This window comes from Mya arenaria, chromosome 17 (genome assembly GCF_026914265.1).
Source record: "Mya arenaria isolate MELC-2E11 chromosome 17, ASM2691426v1".
Lineage (NCBI taxonomy): Eukaryota > Metazoa > Mollusca > Bivalvia > Myida > Myidae > Mya > Mya arenaria.
Window position 1 is genome coordinate 13,540,748 of NC_069138.1, and position 17,698 is coordinate 13,558,445.

General features: G+C 33.4%; 2 protein-coding genes across 5 annotated transcripts in view; one reads left to right on the top strand and one right to left on the bottom strand.

The window, feature by feature from the left end:
• The window catches only part of LOC128224223 (uncharacterized), a 130,368-nt gene that overhangs the window by 79,162 nt on the left and 33,508 nt on the right, over window positions 1-17,698 (top strand). For all 4 annotated transcript variants that reach the window (XM_052934012.1, XM_052934014.1, XM_052934013.1 and 1 more), the window contains 2 exons: window positions 1,290-1,414; window positions 2,163-2,373. In XM_052934012.1, coding sequence (XP_052789972.1) covers window positions 1,290-1,414; window positions 2,163-2,373 — 336 coding nt within the window. The remainder of the gene's footprint in view (window positions 1-1,289; window positions 1,415-2,162; window positions 2,374-17,698) is intronic.
• On the bottom strand, window positions 4,931-15,930 carry LOC128224225 (uncharacterized). The gene is made up of 5 exons (XM_052934016.1): window positions 15,390-15,930; window positions 14,448-14,594; window positions 8,030-9,539; window positions 7,363-7,486; window positions 4,931-6,040 (listed from the first exon to the last, which is right to left on the bottom strand). Exons 1-5 carry the CDS (start codon window positions 15,818-15,820, stop codon window positions 5,433-5,435), a joined length of 2,820 nt encoding a protein of 939 aa, XP_052789976.1. The 5' UTR covers window positions 15,821-15,930; the 3' UTR covers window positions 4,931-5,432.

The following is a 17,698-nucleotide window of genomic DNA, read 5'->3' on the forward strand; positions in this document are numbered from 1 at the left end:
GACAGATTTGAAAATGTTTTGGTACACAGGTGTAACATTAGAAGATACAGGTCAAGTTCAATATTGGGGCTGGTGGGGCCAAGGTCACTGTTACTAAAAAAAGAAAAACGGTTTCCGGATGATAAATCATGAAAGGCTAAATGGATTTGAACAATTTTTGGTACACAGGTGTAACATCAGAAGATACAGATCAAGTTTGATATTGGGGCTGGTGGGGTCAAGGTCACTGTTACTAAAAATAGAAAAATGGTTTCCGGACCATAACTCATGAAAGGCTTGACAGATTTGAACATTTTTTGGTACACAGGTGTAACATCAGAAGATACAGGTCAAGTTCGATATTGGGGCTGGTTGGGCCAAGGTCAAGGTCACTGTTACTAAAAATAGAAAAATGGTTTCTGCTTCATAACTTTAATTGGGCATGAGATATTGTAATGAAACTTGCTGTATAGGCAGCCTCTGTGAAGACAATGCTTGTGATTGAAAATGGGGCCAGTGGAGTAAAGGTTTTTGTGCACTGTTACGAAAATAGAAAAAAGGGTTTCCGGACAAACAATACATGCATGATAAAAGAAGATGCAGTGTGCAGTAACCTTGGAGTTATGGCCTCTTTTCAAAGGAATGGTTTGCCATTCCTGTGTCCAGGCGGCATTTGGGGGTTTTCGTCACTCCTGTGACAGCTCTAGTTTTTTGAGAGGTTGTGAGAAAGTACCCCTAGTGGGGATCAAACCCACGACGTCTTGGGTGAGAGGCGGTCACCTGTACCACTAGACCACCCTCACCATAGACACATATTTTATAACCATTATAGATCCTAGTTCTCCCAGACCTAAAGATGGCATTCGGTATTCATAACCCAACAATATAGCCTCCTTTCAGGTTCAAAATGGCCCTTAACTAAATATAAATTTTATATCAATATTATAGATAGTTAATCTCATTTTTACGTTTAGGTTATTACAATGATAAATTATTATACGGTGGCCCACAGTCTTAAGGGAATTTAATCACTGTTATAGATGATGGATCTCCCAGACATATTGCTGTCTTCACAACCCACTGATCAGTTACTGTCAGAGTATGAACCTCATCGGCATTTATTGTTACACAAATTTTGCATATATAAGTTATCATATTGTTTATATACATCATGGACCTTCAAGACATATTACTGGCATTCTGTATCCACAACCCAACGATCGGCTACTGTCAGGGAATGAACTTTATTGCGGGACAGGCATTTATTGTTACACAAATTTTGTATATAAATTATCATATTGTTTATATAGATCATGGACCTTCAAGACATATTGCTGGCATTCTGTATCCACAACCCGACGATTGGCTACTGTCAGGGAATGAACTTCATTGCAGGGATGGCTCTCATTTTCATGGAACCGGAGGACGCCTTTTGGTTAGAACTGTGATGATTGAAAATTGTGTTTACTGTTTTATATCTTCCGTTTTTCTAGAATAAGAATAATGGTATAACAAAAGCTGCTGTGCAATGGCCAACATCAGCGAGTATCAAAAATGATTTTGTCATGATTGATAGTCGGAATTTGTCCATGCAAGGTGTCCATCAATAATATTATGACTAAAATAGTCCAATTTCGTTTTTTTCTTAAACAATTTATATTCCTAAAGTTCTAACACTTATTAATACTCCCTTTTAGAGACTTTAATGTAATATATTAACAATTTATTTTGTGTAAGCACATACTTAAGATTTCTAAAATTTTAGTGGTCTGCATTTTATTTTGTTTTACTAGCCACTAAAACTACGCCAAACACAGTGTATATCTACCGCTGTACTGGATTTAAATCAATAACGGCTGACTGCTGATTTAAAAGTATCAAAAAACTGAAATACTGCCTTCTCATTGGACAAAATAGTATGTTGACCACTAATCAAGGTTAGATGTTTAAAACAAGGATAACAGACCAGTCAGATTTTGCATAAGAAATGTGTAGTTTTAAAATAAATGAAGCCAAAATGTGAAAGTGAAGTGTTTCTTCATAAATAAAAAAATATTTCATTGTTAACCAATCAGTTGTTGACCAATCACTGATTGGTTATCTCTGATTATTGACAGTAAAAATTGGTCCAATTACCAGCATGTGTGTGGTTCTCTTGTCAATATTACAATTCTAATTTTCAGGACGCTGGTAGCAATTGCAGAGTCCTACTTTTCGCCGCATTATTTCGATCATAGTCTTATAGGCGCACAAGCCGACCAGCAAATCTTGAAGGAAATGGTGCAGGAAAAGTTACCCGCTCTTAGTGCTCACCTCGAGGCAATCGACATAGAGTTATCTACCGTTACTCTCAACTGGTTCCTCGCTGTGTTTTTCGACGCGGTTCCTTTTCAGGTATGAAACAAGGAAAAATTGTTTTCCAATTGAACTATTCATAGTTATAGAATAGTTACCTGCCCTTAGCTCTCACCTCAAGGCAATCAACATTACTCTGAACTGGTTTCGGGCAATTATTTTCAATTTTGTGTTTTGCAGGTTAGTTGACATTCTGTATTTTATTCCAATTTAACTATTAAAGCATAGTATAACCAGTTGCCAGTCTTTTAGAGCTCACCTGGAGACAATTGACATAGAGTTATCTACCTTTTCTCTGAACTTGTTTCTGGCATTGTTTTTCAATGTGATACCTTTTTTAGCTCGACTATTCGAAGAATATGGAGAGCTATACTACTCACCCAAGCGTCCGCGTTGGCGTCACACCTTGGTTAAGGTTTTGCGTGAAAGCACACATAGGTTAATATCTCAGCAACTACTTGAGGTATTGCATTGAGACTTGATACATTGGTACTCAACCATCCAACCTACTTAATTAACCAAGTGAGATAACTCTTGTTTGCATTTGATGCAAATACTTGCCCTTTATTATTCGACTTAGAAATTCTGGTTAAGGTTTTGCGTGCAAGCACACATAGGTTAATATCTCAGCAACTACTTGAGGTATTGCATTGAGACAATATACAATGGTACTCAACCATCCAACCTACTTAATCAACCAAGTAAGATAACTCTAGTTTGCATTATATGCAAATAATTGCCCTTTATTATTCGACATAGAAATTCTGGTTAAGGTTTTGCGTGCAAGCACACATAGGTTAATATCTCAGCAACTACTTGAGGTATTGCATTGAGACTTGATACATTGGTACTCAACCATCCAACCTACTTAATTAACCAAGTGAGATAACTCTTGTTTGCATTTGATGCAAATACTTGCCCTTTATTATTCGACTTAGAAATTCTGGTTAAGGTTTTGCGTGCAAGCACACATAGGTTAATATCTCAGCAACTACTTGAGGTATTGCATTGAGACAATATACAATGGTACCCAACCATCCAACCTACTTAATTAACCAAGTAAGATAACTCTAGTTTGCATTATATGCAAATAATTGCCCTTTATTATTCGACTTAGAAATTCTGGTTAAGGTTTTGCGTGCAAGCACACATAGGTTAATATCTCAGCAACTACTTGAGGTATTGCATTGAGACTTTATACAATGGTTCTCAACCATCCAACCTACTTAATTAACCAAGTTAGATAACTCTAGTTTGCATTAAATGCAAATAATAGGCCTTTATTATTCGCTTTGAAATTCTGGTTAAGGTTTTGCGTGCAAGCACACATAGGTTAATATCTCAGCATCTACTTGAGGTATTGTGTTGAGACTTGATACAATGGTATTCAACCATCCAACCTACTTAATTAACCAAGTTAGATAACTTTAGTTTGCATTAAATTTAAATAATGGTCCCTTTTTTGACATAGAAATTCTGGTTAAGGTTTTGCATGTAACCACTTTTAAGTCAATACCTCAGCGAATGCATCATGTATTGCATTGAAACTTTACACACAGGCTCCCAACCATTTAACCTTCTTCTTAAATCAAGTAAGATAACTCTATCTTTCATATTATATAATTTTTGCCCCTTTATTATTAGACTTAAAAATTCTGGTTAAAATGTTTCATGTTACCACATTTATGTTAATATCTTAGCACATCTTGTATTGCATTTAAATCTAATATAACAGTGATCCATGCATGTTTCGCCAAAACTTTTCAATCCTTACATTGAAAAGCGGCGGAATAGTCGAGCGCGCTGTCTCTGTGACAGCTCTTGTTGTGTTTTGCAGGTAAGTGGACATTTTATTACAATTATAAAGCAAATCTAAAAAAACAGTAACCAGCCCTAAGTGCTCATCTAGAGATAAATGCCATAGAGTTATCTACCATTTCTTTGGACTTGTTTCTGGCTGTTTTTTCGAAGCGGTTCCCTTTCAGAAATGAGATTGTTCTCCAATTTAACTAAGCATAGTTCTAGAAAATTTACCTGCTTCACGCGGTCTTCTCAAGATAGTCGATGTAGAGTTATCTAACATTTCTCTCAACTAGTTTCTTGGGGAGTTTTGAACGCAGTAACTTTTCATGTAAGTGACAGTGTTTCTTTCCAATTTAAGTTACCTACCCGATAAACTGTTAAAATAAGAATTATCTTTCTGTGTTCTTTGATGCTGTACCTTTAGAGGTATTGTCAGAATGTGAAACTATAGAACCACAAGAAATAATTTGCTCGCTTTTTGAAAAAAATATGTTGCGGTATTATAATGATAGCCTTGCTATTGATATTCGGGTGGAAAAACCTTATAATAACCTTGACGATTTGTGACTGTTGCTCTCTTGCGTTCTGTTTCAGGTATTGTCTTTTTTTCGCCTAACAATTTCAGGGAATATTGGCCTGATTTGAATGAAGTTATCTTATCAACGTAACAAACTCTGTGTTTTTTATAAATGACAAATATTTGGTAGTACTTTATTTGTTTACTAGAAAAAAATGTACATCAATATGCTTCAACATTAAGAAAAAATGTTTATGTACATGAAATGTATAACATATCACATGGAAATGTCATTCAGATGATGTTTGGGTTTTCCAAAATTCAAGATTTTAATACAAGGCAATCAAATTTGCTGGACCCAGTGAATGAATATGAAATAAATATATTTTGTCTATCATATACTGGCACTCAAAAACCTGAATTTGAGTTGTAAAAAACACAAAAGTGTTATACAAAAACATGATCATAATTATGATTTTATGAAGTTTATAATGTCATATACAATTGATCAGACCTTACCAACATTGTTAATAGCACCATTGTTAACTTTTAAATGTGAAATATCTGATGAAGAGCTCACATATTTAAATACAACAAAGATTAGCAAAAACAGTAAAAATTTCTCAAAATTTGTAAGAATTACTGCAGATCAGATTAGTGCGTCCATAAAACTTCCAGAGAAATATAGATTTGGTAGTTAACAATGAAGACGTTAACAACCTTGTTAACTTAGAGAAAGTTCTGAACAGGCGACTGATTGTTTATAAGTCATTTGTCATTATCTTGGCTTAATTCTCATTACAGATGACTTAAGTCGTATATATTCGCTAGTGTCCAGATTGAACCATACAAATCCTATATCATAACGTCCGTTCAAATTAACGGTTTGACAGTGTTTATACCACCAGCCTGCTTCGTAGAAAAACGCACAGTTGAGGCTACTTCCGTCATTATCATTGTCAATCGTACTAAACGCCATGTTCGTTGAGTAGCCCATTCCATCTGTTGCATTGCCATGGTAGCCAGACACTTCTAGAGAGTATTCTTCATTTGGCTCGGATAATGAGAAATGATCATAATTTACCAACCATGTGACGTCGTAAAAGTCGACCATGACGATTTCTAGCGAGTAATTTCTATTTGAAGTTAATAAATGAATGAGGTAGTTGCCTAACCAATGTTCTCCCTCGATTGAGCCAAATCCTCGAGAATAATTGGTCCAATTACGTTTAAAATTGACACTTCCATTAAATCTCTGCTGAATCACTGTCCAGCCACCATCTTGTGTCATGTGGCACATCACATGACTGGAACTCTGCACTGTGATTGGATGAATCACATATACACCTGACTTCCTGTAGCCTCTGTCATAGTATTCAGAGCAATCTGCAAAAAAGAAAGAATTACTTGTATCAATTTTGTATTTTGTATAATTCATATGACCCCTTAACCATTTGTTTTTGCTACACAACTTGCTTACTCTTGGGTTTTTTTAAGTGTTAGGAAAATGTCAAAACTTTCATGGCTTTAAAGGGACTAGACACCAGATGATACAATTCCAAGAAAAAAGAAAATTGTCAAAAATGTACATAAAATTGAAACCGATGTGTTCAACGCATTGAATCTTACTAAATGCAATATCACATTGCTTATGACACGTGTATCTTTCGTAGTTTTTGTGTATTTTTCCAATTCAAAAATTACTGGGTTTGTCTACCACTTAAATACTAGTAAATTTGAAAATAGCGTTGGTATATGTATAAGACTACTTATCACATGAATTTCGCATGCTAAATATAAACTAATATGTGCTATTTTCAAACTGGTAAACTCAGCTGAGGCAGCGATGAAATATTCTGTTAATCATATCAGTTGATGTTTAATCGGCCTCATACTAACTAGTATTGACAATTCTAGGCATGTTTTGAGGAAATACTGTATTTGCCGATTTTGGGATCATCTGGTGTCTTGTCCCTTTAAAACATTTTAAAATTTAGATAACAAATTAATACCTTGTGCTTAAAAGGCTTTTTAAAATATAACATACAATCTTCTGCCTTCCTTATATGGAAACCTTTGTTAACTAGAATTTCATTGTTACATGAATTAAAACGTCAATTATTATTTGCTGATTGTCTGCACCATTCTGCTTTTACACTTCATGATTTTCAACCGTTAATGGACTTTGTCATTGTTGATGTCAATTGAGATGATTGCATTTGAAGGGCGAAATATTTCTTTGATCATTATTATTCCACAAATTAGCCCCCCATAACAATTATTTAACAGCATGTGTTGCACCTGTTCAGTTGTATGAGTTTTTGTGCTATTAAAGACTGATGTTTTCTTTGATGTTATTGACGTGCTACCTAATTTTGACAAAATTGAATGTTGTCTTTTAAACAGCATTCTTTGATTTATTGAATCATTGAATGTTGAAGGGTTCTGTTAATACTTCTAATGTATCATTAAAACATTGAATGTCAATCAGTTTTATTAGCATGAAACTGGAACCGTTGAATCATCATCATTGCATCCTCATCCTCATTGTCATCCTCATTGTCATCATCATCATATTCATCATTAAAATCATCATTGTCATAAATATCATCATCATTGTCCTAGTCATCATCATCATTATCATCATCACATCATTATCATCATTATCATCATCATCATCATCATCATCATCATCATCATCATCATACCTGAAGGCAGAGTTTCAAGGAAGTTTTCCATTTCTCGTTTCATGGCCACCATTGCTGGTATAATTCCCTGAAGTCTTGTGACAGCGTTTTCGGTGCCTCGAATCTTACGATTGTTTAGTTTCACCTGTAAAGTTAAATAAAATTTCACAAGTTTAAAAATCAATATTATAATACAAATGGTTTTATCATACATTTAATTGTTTGAACATATTAGGCCTTAAAACATACTTCTGGTTTGGGTTACCTAACTCTACCTTCAAATGGGTGGAACATGCAGAAAAATGCAAACCTTTCTTAGAAAATAAGATGTTTTATGTGTTCTAACTGATTTAGTGGTCAACATTATGTTTTGTCCAATGAGATGGCAGTATCTTACAAATTCTCCAATATTTTTTTTCAGTAAATCAGCAGTCAGTTGTTTTTGATTTTTATCAGTTTAAGAGATAGATGCACTCTGTGGCTGGCTCAGTTTACACAAAATAATGAAAACTTCTAAGTAAATGCTACTCAAATCCTTAATCACTTCTTAAAATAATTTTCAAAACCAGTTCAAGTCATTTTCAAATGACAAAACATACGTATTATACAGGAATACATAGTTGACCGTGGCTTTTTGTTAGTCTTTGGTAAATGTAATGGCACAAATGGTACACCATAGTATTTTTACCTGTTGGTTTAGTCCATGGACAATCTGCTCTAGTTCTCTGACAAGATTGTGTGTCAAGATGATCGAGTTTGCATTTGATTTGATGATCGACTCGTGGCTCGCTAGTTGAGTGTCCTGAGCGGTGTCCATGTTAAATTTCCTACATGACGTCAGAGTGTCATTAAGTATTTTCACCTCCAGATTTCCTAGTCGGTTTTGATTAAAGACAATTTGTAATCCAAGTTCTTCCAATTTTGACATTATCAACTGTACCGTGTCTGAGTTTACAGTAGGTCCTTGTTTAGTATTATCTGTATCATCATTTTCAGACTGGTTCAGGTCAGTTTCATCATGTGTGGAATATTGCACTTTGTAACCAGTCTGGTAACCATAGAAACTCGGATACTGGAATTTGTTATTCACAACATGGGAATCAGCTCTTTCTAACTTTTTTATGTCCTCTTTAAGGTCCTCCATGGAATTGTTCAGTTTGATGATATACATCCGTAGAATATTCAGTTGTTGGTCACTCATCATTTGGTTGTTATACAGTTTCCAGTTCAGGTCTGTAACTTTATCTTGGGAATCTAAAACCATGTTTGTAAGCTTTATAACCTGATCTTGATTATATAAGGTGGAATTCACAATTTGATTACTGGAAAGTTTCCATTGGTCGACTGTTATAACATTCTGGGTGAAGTTCATTATAGACTCTTGTAAGTTTTGCATGAAGTTACCAAGCTGTATATTGGCCAATTTCGATTCAACATTTTGTAATGTTTGTGACATGTTCGCATACTTTTCAACATAATCATTGAGAATAATTTTCAATCTCATATTTTCTTTATAAAAGTCCGTTTTTTCAACATATTTAGTGAAATAAATTTTATCAAAGGGAGGTAATTCTTCCGTATCACCACTTCCAATTTCCCCACTTCCCTCTTGTATTGTCTCTCCACTACCATAAAACAAAGGGTTTTGTTTGTTTTTCGGATATTTTTCACCTATTTTATTGGTTTCTTCTTCATATTTGGATTGAAGTTCATCTTCATATTCACCTGAACCAAATTCTACAATCTCAATTTTTGAATTGTGGTGGTTGGTGAGATCTTTAAACTCATTGGTCAGAATATCTGCCTTTTGATTGGTCACTGAGTGTTCTGTCTTTTGATTGGCTGCAGCAAGTGCTTTTGCACAGCAAGTTGTTAGATTCTTTAAACTGTCATTGACATGAGTATTAATATCATTTACAAAATTCCTGAGGTGATTTTGAGACTTGTAGTTAGTAGTTACCTCTGAGGATAAATTTTTAGTTTTAACTGACAATGAGTCCAAGTTTTCTCCAAATCCATCAACTGCTCTAGAAAGTGAGTGCAAATCAGAGGTAAAAGCGGAAATTTCGCGTTCATTTTTTTCGGCAGAGTTGTTCAGCTGATGGAAGCGTTTGGCTGCTCGTTCCTTATATTCCTTAAAGCGGCGAATCTCTTTCTCGGCATCTTTCTTGAAGTAGACCAAACCCTCTAAAAGTAAACTGAAAATGAAAAAAACATAGAATGAGATAATATCTTTTTATTTAAAAGTAGAATAATTCTTTACAATAAGGCTTTTTATAAATTTTGATGTGAAGTCATAGATAAATGCAAGAATCGCCTGATCGGAGCACCTTTTGTCGTAAATTGCAAATGCAGTAATTTCAGCTCAGGTCAAATTATTAATTTAAGAGCGTTAAAAATGTGCATGTTAATTTGTAGCAATTTTTTTTCTTTAGCCCTGTGAATAACCCAATTAGTATTAAACTTTATCATTTAATATACTTAAATTGATAAAAAAAAATTGCTGTGGTATAATTTTGTCTTCATTAAAAAACTTGTTTCATAAAAAACCTGTTTTGAATGACCACTTTTGTAATTTTCTCTATACAGTATTGAAAATGCACTATTTCAAAGACAAAATAAGCTGTACAAAAATGTACCATTTTATTTTATTTATAGCTTTCATTTTGAAGCTTCAAAAAAATCTTAAAAAGGGGCAAAATAAAGGTTGATTTATTTTTTTTATTTTTTTTTAATGCATTTTAATATTTAACTCATTTGACTTTATCATAACAAAAACGCCTATGATTTGTGTAGAGTGAAAAAAATATTAGCCTTTATAATGTATTGATTTTTTTTACAATTAATAGCAACAATCTTTTTTTTTTTTCTTTTTTGAACATTGGAGTCTATAATGAGTTAAACATACTAATTTTAATCCATTAAAATATAAGAGAAGTATGTTTTTTGTATCCCTATAAGATGGAAAAGCATTGAGCATGTGTTAATGGCTATTTTGTCATTGAGATCAAAACTGATAAAACAGCGTATCACACTTTTAAACATGATTTTAAGAAAAACTGAAGAAAACTGTAAGAAATAACAGAACATGAAGACCTCAGTCTTTTGGGCAAACAACATTAAATTCAATAAAAGTTCAATCATGAGAAAGGATCTGGAAATTAAATTTTCTGCCCAATTTATCAAAGCTTTGCCGTCTGAATGTAACAAATGGCTGTACCGAATCTATCAAAACGGATGTAGAAACATATTTGTTACATCTGTATGCGGGTTTAAAAAGAAATGTTGGGTTTAGGGTACCCTTCGCAAGCAACCATTTTCCTTCCTAGAGTTTGCAATATGTAAAAAATATGATTTTTTTTAAATAGAAATAATTTATTTATTCTGTTTGGTGGTCAACATTATATTTTGTCCAATGAGAAAGCAGTATTTCTCAAGTTTTCTCAATACATTTGTCTCAGCAGTCAGCCAGTATTGATTTTAATCAGGTGAAGTGGTAGATATGAACAATGGCAGGCCCTGTTAAAAGTGGGTAGTTTACACAATAAAATGTAGACCACTTAAAACTTTCCTTACACAAAATAAATAGTTTGTAAGTACATTCACCATTACTTAAGGGCAATGCAAAATCTGGCTAATATTCATAGCCTATCAGGTTGTTTTCAGGTTGAATAAGGGACATATTTCAAACAGAGTAATGGAACTTGAAATGTTTATTTCTTATTAAATGTGAAATATTCTATTACATGCTCATATATTTAAATAAAACAGCTGAAACAAGTGTCTGAAACCTTGTTAGAAATACTGCAGATCACAAATATTTCCATTTTAATTCCAGAGAAAAAAAATATTTAATAGTTAACAACGTTAACATAAACAATGTTGTTAACTTTAACAATGAACATTTGACCTAGTAAGATGATTAACATTGTGAAGTTATGGCAAATGTTAAAAAATCTATACAGTGCAAAAGATCATTATGTTTAAAACTGTTTCCCTGAAACAATCAATTCATTTTATAGGCCTAATATCAGTTTCAGCAAGGGTCGCCAAATGATGTGGAATGTGTTATTTGCGGGCTCAAATTTCAACCGGGAGGTTAATGATATTGATAAGATAGGGTAACTGACAAATGATTACAGGGCTATAGGTAATAATAAGATGTTTACTTAAACATTTTAAAAGCCCAGATTGAAAAATGAAATATTGGGTAAGAATTAAGTAATGAAAGTAATTAAATAGTGGTTAAAGATTATTAGTATGAATTTATCAAAAAAGTGATTCATTTGCACAAATAATTTGTTTTGGTAAATGCATTTTAACTTCTAATCCTATAACCTGCTTGGTGGTCAATATATTTTGCCTTCTGGCCCAGCCTCTACTATATATACTGATTCACCTTATTTAAATCAATAATGGCTTTACCAAAATAATATACTGCAGATTTGAAAAAAAATCCATCCCATTGGACAAAATATAATTTCGATCACTTTGAGGAAAAAATCTTAAAATGTTTTTCTTTTTGGTTACAAAAAAAAGCAATAACTGAATTTCTTTAATTCTAAATGTAATAAATGTGTAAAAAAATCACATCAAACCAAATATGGTCTGGTGGTATTGAAAAACAGTTACTTAGAGATTAGATCAAGGGCCCATTACTCTAGCATAATTTATGTCCCTTGATAAATTAAAAAAAGGAAAACAATTGCTGGCATCTATTTGCGGTGCTCTTTTCTTAGTTTGATTGAGTCAGTGATAGAAATTACATGTAGCATGAACCCGCAAGCCTAAAACTGGTATAAAGACTGCTAGGCTTGTTCAAAATCTAAATATTATACAGTTGGGCTTGTAACACTTATTCAATGTTTAAGCCAAGAAGTAATAAATGAGTTTGGGCTTGTAGTTCCAGAAGTCTTAATTTGATTACTGGTAAAAGACAATAATAATTCATGTGAGTCAAGGGCCATAACCCTGACTTTAACAAAACAATTGTAGTTATGCCCCATCTCCATTTCATGATCTAAAAAAACAGGCAAACTCTGACATCCACTTGTGGTATTCTTACAGCGTTTAAATACAATTTAGGTATCTCAAGTGTTAAAGGTTAGAGTTATTATATACTAATATCTCAACTTATCCTATATCAACATGTTGACAATTTTTATCTTGCCTATTTGTGACGATTACCCTATTACCCTCATTTGGAAACCAAATTATGGATGAAACATTCTTCACAAATGATGATTTGTTGGCAATGATAAGTGAGAAATATTTTCGGAGCACTTTTGGTTAACATGAAAATTAGATAGAGCGTGTGCAAGTGGTTGCAGTCATTTAAAGCTTTTCTAGATAAATGTCTCGCCATGGACAAAGATTTATTATCTGCTAATTTGCAACGCAGCGTCATGTGTCTGTTTGGCACACTTTTATATCATGACCTTATTTCCTGTATTAGGTTGTTTTTAATATTTTATTTGCCATGTTAAGTCTATAAATGTAGAAAACAGTGTCTTTGATAGTATTATGAAAAAGGCTTTAAAGCTGAACTCTTACAGATTTACCGTTTTGACAACTTTTTTTATATTTTTTCTTCGATTGAGCCAATTTTTGCGAAAATATCAGCAAACCAGTGATATAAGACTGCTGACAAAAGATCAGATCGCAGACTTTCATATATCCGTTCGAAAATTAATGATTTATGGCTAAAAGCGTTTAACTAACGGTTTAAGAAAAATACTTAAAACAGCAATTTTTGACCTGAAGTATGAAAACATGCGATCAGATTTTTTGTCAGCAATCTTAATAGTATCACTTGTTTCCGTGATTTTTCATATAGATTTGCTCGTTCCAAGATAAAATATAAAAAAGTTGTCAAAACGGTAAATCTGTGAGAGTGCAGCTTTAAGGCCTAAATGTCAATAAAAATTAAATAAAGGATTTTTACATTTATAGGTATAATAACAGTGATTTAAGAAAGATTTATAGATCAATCAAAAAAGGGGAGGAGTCATGGTTCAGTTGTCCCTCCCTTTTTCACAGGATTTAGGTTTGATCCTCACCACAGTGGGTAGGGGTTTGATCCTCACCAGAGGGGGTGGGGGGACAATTTCTCATGGCTTTTCAATTGAACAGAGGTAATCAGGATACCCAGAAATCATGAGACATGAATGTGGTTTATATCAGCCTTCACAATAAGGGAAAAAAAATCTTTTTAGGCTTTTCAATTTAAATAAACATTTACCCACCTCAGGGAGGCAAATAGGAGAGGAAGTTTGTGTGTGTTCTGTTGCTTTTAAGTTTGAGTTGCTGTTACAAGTAGCTCCTTGGCACGAGAGTGTGGTCTTGTGATGTTAGGGGTAATCGGAGAACCCTGAGAAAGCCCACATGTCTGGCTTGGTGACGATGAACCATTAAGCTCACATGAGCCCAGGCCGGGAATCAAACCCAAGTCACCTTGGTGAGAAACGAGTGCGCTTACCACTGCACTAACCAGACAACTGCTTATTTTTGATGGGTTCAATAAATTTCCAAAGTGGGACGGTCTATTTTGGATGTGCTTTTTCTTGGGTTGTTTAATGGATTAGCCGTTACCTCGTTTCAAATGATTCAGTAGTATCTCTTTCAAGCAAGTTTTATTAAATTATCAACACTTTGTCTTGTGCTTGGGATTTGAATTTTTGAAATTTCTAAAGTTGGGCAGTTTGATTTGAAAGTGCTCCTGGGCAAGGGGGAGGGGGGGGGTGTTTAAAAGGATTAGCCGTCACATCATTTGGCAAGTTGCAGTGACAATTTTCAAGCAATTTCTAGCAAATATTTACCTCCTTTATCTTGTACACAGAATATAAATTTTTGAAATTTCTAAAGTTGAGCGGTCTGATTTGAAAGGGCTGTCCTGGGCAATGGGGAGGTGGATGTTTAAATAGATAAGCAATTACCTCATTTGACATGTTTCACTGAATTTAAGTAAATTTGTATCCCTTCATCTTGTACACTGAATATGCATTTTGGAAAATTTTAAAGTGTGACGGTCCACTTTGAAAGTGCCTTGTTCAAATGGAATAGTCCTAACCTTATCAACATTTTTCAGTGACAAATTTAAATACTACCTGTTATCTTGTACACTGTCCATCACTTTTGTAGCTCTGTCCCAAGCCCCTGTTGTTAGTTGTCTTAGTTGCACCAATTCTGCTTTGGCAATAGCCAACCTCTCACCTTGACCTTTGACCTCAGTCTCCATAGCAATAACCTTGGACCTGAATATATATGAAGTTAAGTGAATTAATGTCTGTCCCAAACGGTGATACAATTCAACATTTTTGACTTTGTCTCAGCAGGAGCAGCTCTGCTTTTACAAATGCTGACCTTTCACCATGACCTTTGATTTCTGTCTCCATAGCAACAACCATGAACCTAAAAGGTATAAAGGTTATAGTGTAACTGCTCTGGTGAGTTGTCTCAAGTGAATCAGCTCTGCCATAGTAACAACATGCCTTTAACCTTGACCTTTGGCCTGTGGTTCTATAGCAACAACCCTTGGCCAGAAAGATATAAATTTTGATTATACATTATTATTTCATTGTTCAGTTGTCGATTACTGTATCAGTTGCACCAGCTCTGCCATAGCAACAGCCTCACTCTCACCTTGACTTTTGTCCTCTTACACCATAGCAACAACCAATAAACTGAAAAAAAATGTTAGAAGTTGCTAGATAGTAAGACTTGTGCAGAGTGATGATCAACCATCACCTTGTTTTCCATGGCAACAGGTTTTATAAAAAAATACTGATTTAACTGAAATTAATTTTAAAAAGAATATACAAGTATAAATATATAGAACTCAAAATATAAGATTGGACTGGAAACCAATACAAATTTTAACATCCTTTTAAGTTTTTCCTCTTTCTCCTATTTTGTATTTTACAGGTTATACTGGGAGTTAATTCCTTTTGAACAGTTGATCTTATCGTTTCCAGGACAGCAATGTTTTAGCCTTAAATAATGTTCATGTATTTATAGTAACATATATACTTTCATAACTAAATTTGTACCTGTCGTTTTCACGTTCATCTTTGAAAGCAATGAGTTCTTCTTTGTCCTTTCTTTGAGTGTACTTGACCTCGTGTAATTCTCGCTTAAGCTCATTGATAAGTTTCATAAGGATAAGTGCATCTTCAAACTGGAAAGATTTTCCATTTTCGTCTTCTTCTAGGTCAAGGTCATTTTCTTTTTCTTGGACATCATCAAGGTCAATAGTTTCATCAGTTGGAGTGCTTTCAATGTCTATTTTTAGAACTTGATGGGGTTTTCCTGTGTGTCCTTTTTGCGTCTCCAGCGATACAATTTTTTCTACTACAACTCCATCTTTTTTTAATGACGTATGTTTGTATGGTACTTTGTTACCATGGCAACCAATGACATAAATTATGCAAATACATAATATCAGTTTCAGAAAATTAGACAAAATGGATGTAAACTCCATTATATTCACTGAACGTTTATTTTCTTCGATTTCATTGTGTTTTGGGTTGCATTTTGTGAAAGACTGGATTGCTTCACGATCTCATTGAAAATAATTCAGCCAAGTTTAAACCTTTGAATGGTATACCCTCACTTCATAGTTTATTTTAATTTAATCCTGGACTTTTCCAATTTATTCATATCTTCAAATTAAGATTAAAATTGCACAATTCATTTACACTTGACAGAATATCCATTTATTCACCAACTAATGCCATTAATTCTTTTTATAACCAATTCACTTGAATAAATAACAGAACTGCAATTGTAAATCCAGTCATTAAATTAACTCTGATGTCTGAACTTTCACCCTTTGTTAAATTTTAATAGGAGTTTTGCACTAGTACTTAGACAAAGTTTACTCAAATCTGACAAGAGAGAAAAATTGACGCCTTTTTAACGTAAACATGTATTTCTTTTATAAATCGTTGTATCAACGATAATAGAGTCTGCAGAAATCACATGAAACACCCTTTTATCAATTTTTCGGAGCTAGAAAGGATGTGCCGTTCCTTACAAACTCATTTTTCAAAGTAAACATTTATTCTTTGATTTATTAACATCATTAGACAAGTTACACTTTATTCAGAAAAGAATCATTTGATGTTCTCAAATGCTGCTCGTTTTTTTTTTTTCAGCAAAACTCCTCTTTTTTCCGTTAATACAATCGACAAGTTTTTTTATTATTTGCTTTCCACTTAAAATCCACAAAAGCACTTTGATTCTTCTTTCAAAAATACAATTTGACAATTTCGCTGCCCATTGCAGAAATTCAATTATCTATAATCTTCAATCATGTTACTCCATTAAAATCCCAATTTTCCACAATATTTAACACTGCAACAAAATCCATTGAACTCTGAGTCACTTAAATAGCCCTCTGCACATTTCAAGTCATATAAAGTCAACTCAATTCCTAATCTTACTAATCCATAATCTGAGAAGGAAAATGTCCAAAGTCGGCAGAGATGTGGTTTTAACCCAGTGTGATGGGATTTAACTACTTTCAAATAGCTGGATAATCAGCCTCCACTAGCTTAGCTGACAAGATTGTTTATCTTTGCATCAGTAGCAATGATAACTTCGCTGATACGGTATATTGCCAATTAGACCTGTAAATTCGTATTAATTTTCACGCTTTTTTCTGATGCGATTTCCTGTCAGTCAGTTTGTGTTTTTTGCAGTATAAATGTTACCTTTGTTTTTTTGCTACTGGCGATTTATACCAGACAGTTTAGTTACAAAATTTAATACCTCCATTTTGTTACAAAAGAACTTTTGGTCCAAAGTTTATTTTTTCATCTAAAAGGAGTTTAGGACATTAAAAGTATTTTATTTTACAAGAAACTTAAAACCTTTGTTTAATAAAAAGAACTTTTGGTCCAAAGTTTATTTTTTTCATTTAAAAGGAGTTTATGACATTAAAAGTATTTTATTTTACAAGAAACTTAAAACTTTCGTTACAAAAGAACTTTTGGTCCAAAGTTTATTTTTTCATTTAAAAGGAGTTTATGACATTAAAAGTATTTTATTTTACAAGAAACTTAAAACCTTCGTTACAAAAGAACTTTTGGTCCAAAGTCTAATTTTTCGTCAAAAAAGAGTTATGGACGTTAAAAGTATTATTACAGTTGAAAAAGTAATCTTTAATGAAGCTAATCCAACTTTGAGCAAAAAAAACCCTGATGCAGCGTAATTTAATGTTAAAAAGTGAAGAAATGATTACTGGAGTCGTAAAATGAAATTGAAATGTCAGAAAATTAGCAATAAAAGTCTTGTCACTTATAACTTAAATCAGCACCAAAGAGTAATAAAATCATAACATAGTTACTACAATTAG

Excerpts from the sequence above, each read along its gene's own strand:
- LOC128224225 (XM_052934016.1), bottom strand. The coding sequence starts at position 15,820 with ATGGAGTTTACATCCATTTTGTCTAATTTTCTGAAACTGATATTATGT. Across the intron at positions 9,540-14,447 it reads GACAGTGTACAAGATAACAG|TTTACTTTTAGAGGGTTTGG; the intron begins GTAGTATTTAAA and ends TTTCATTTTCAG. Across the intron at positions 6,041-7,362 it reads CCTTGAAACTCTGCCTTCAG|ATTGCTCTGAATACTATGAC; the intron begins GTATGATGATGA and ends TCTTTTTTGCAG.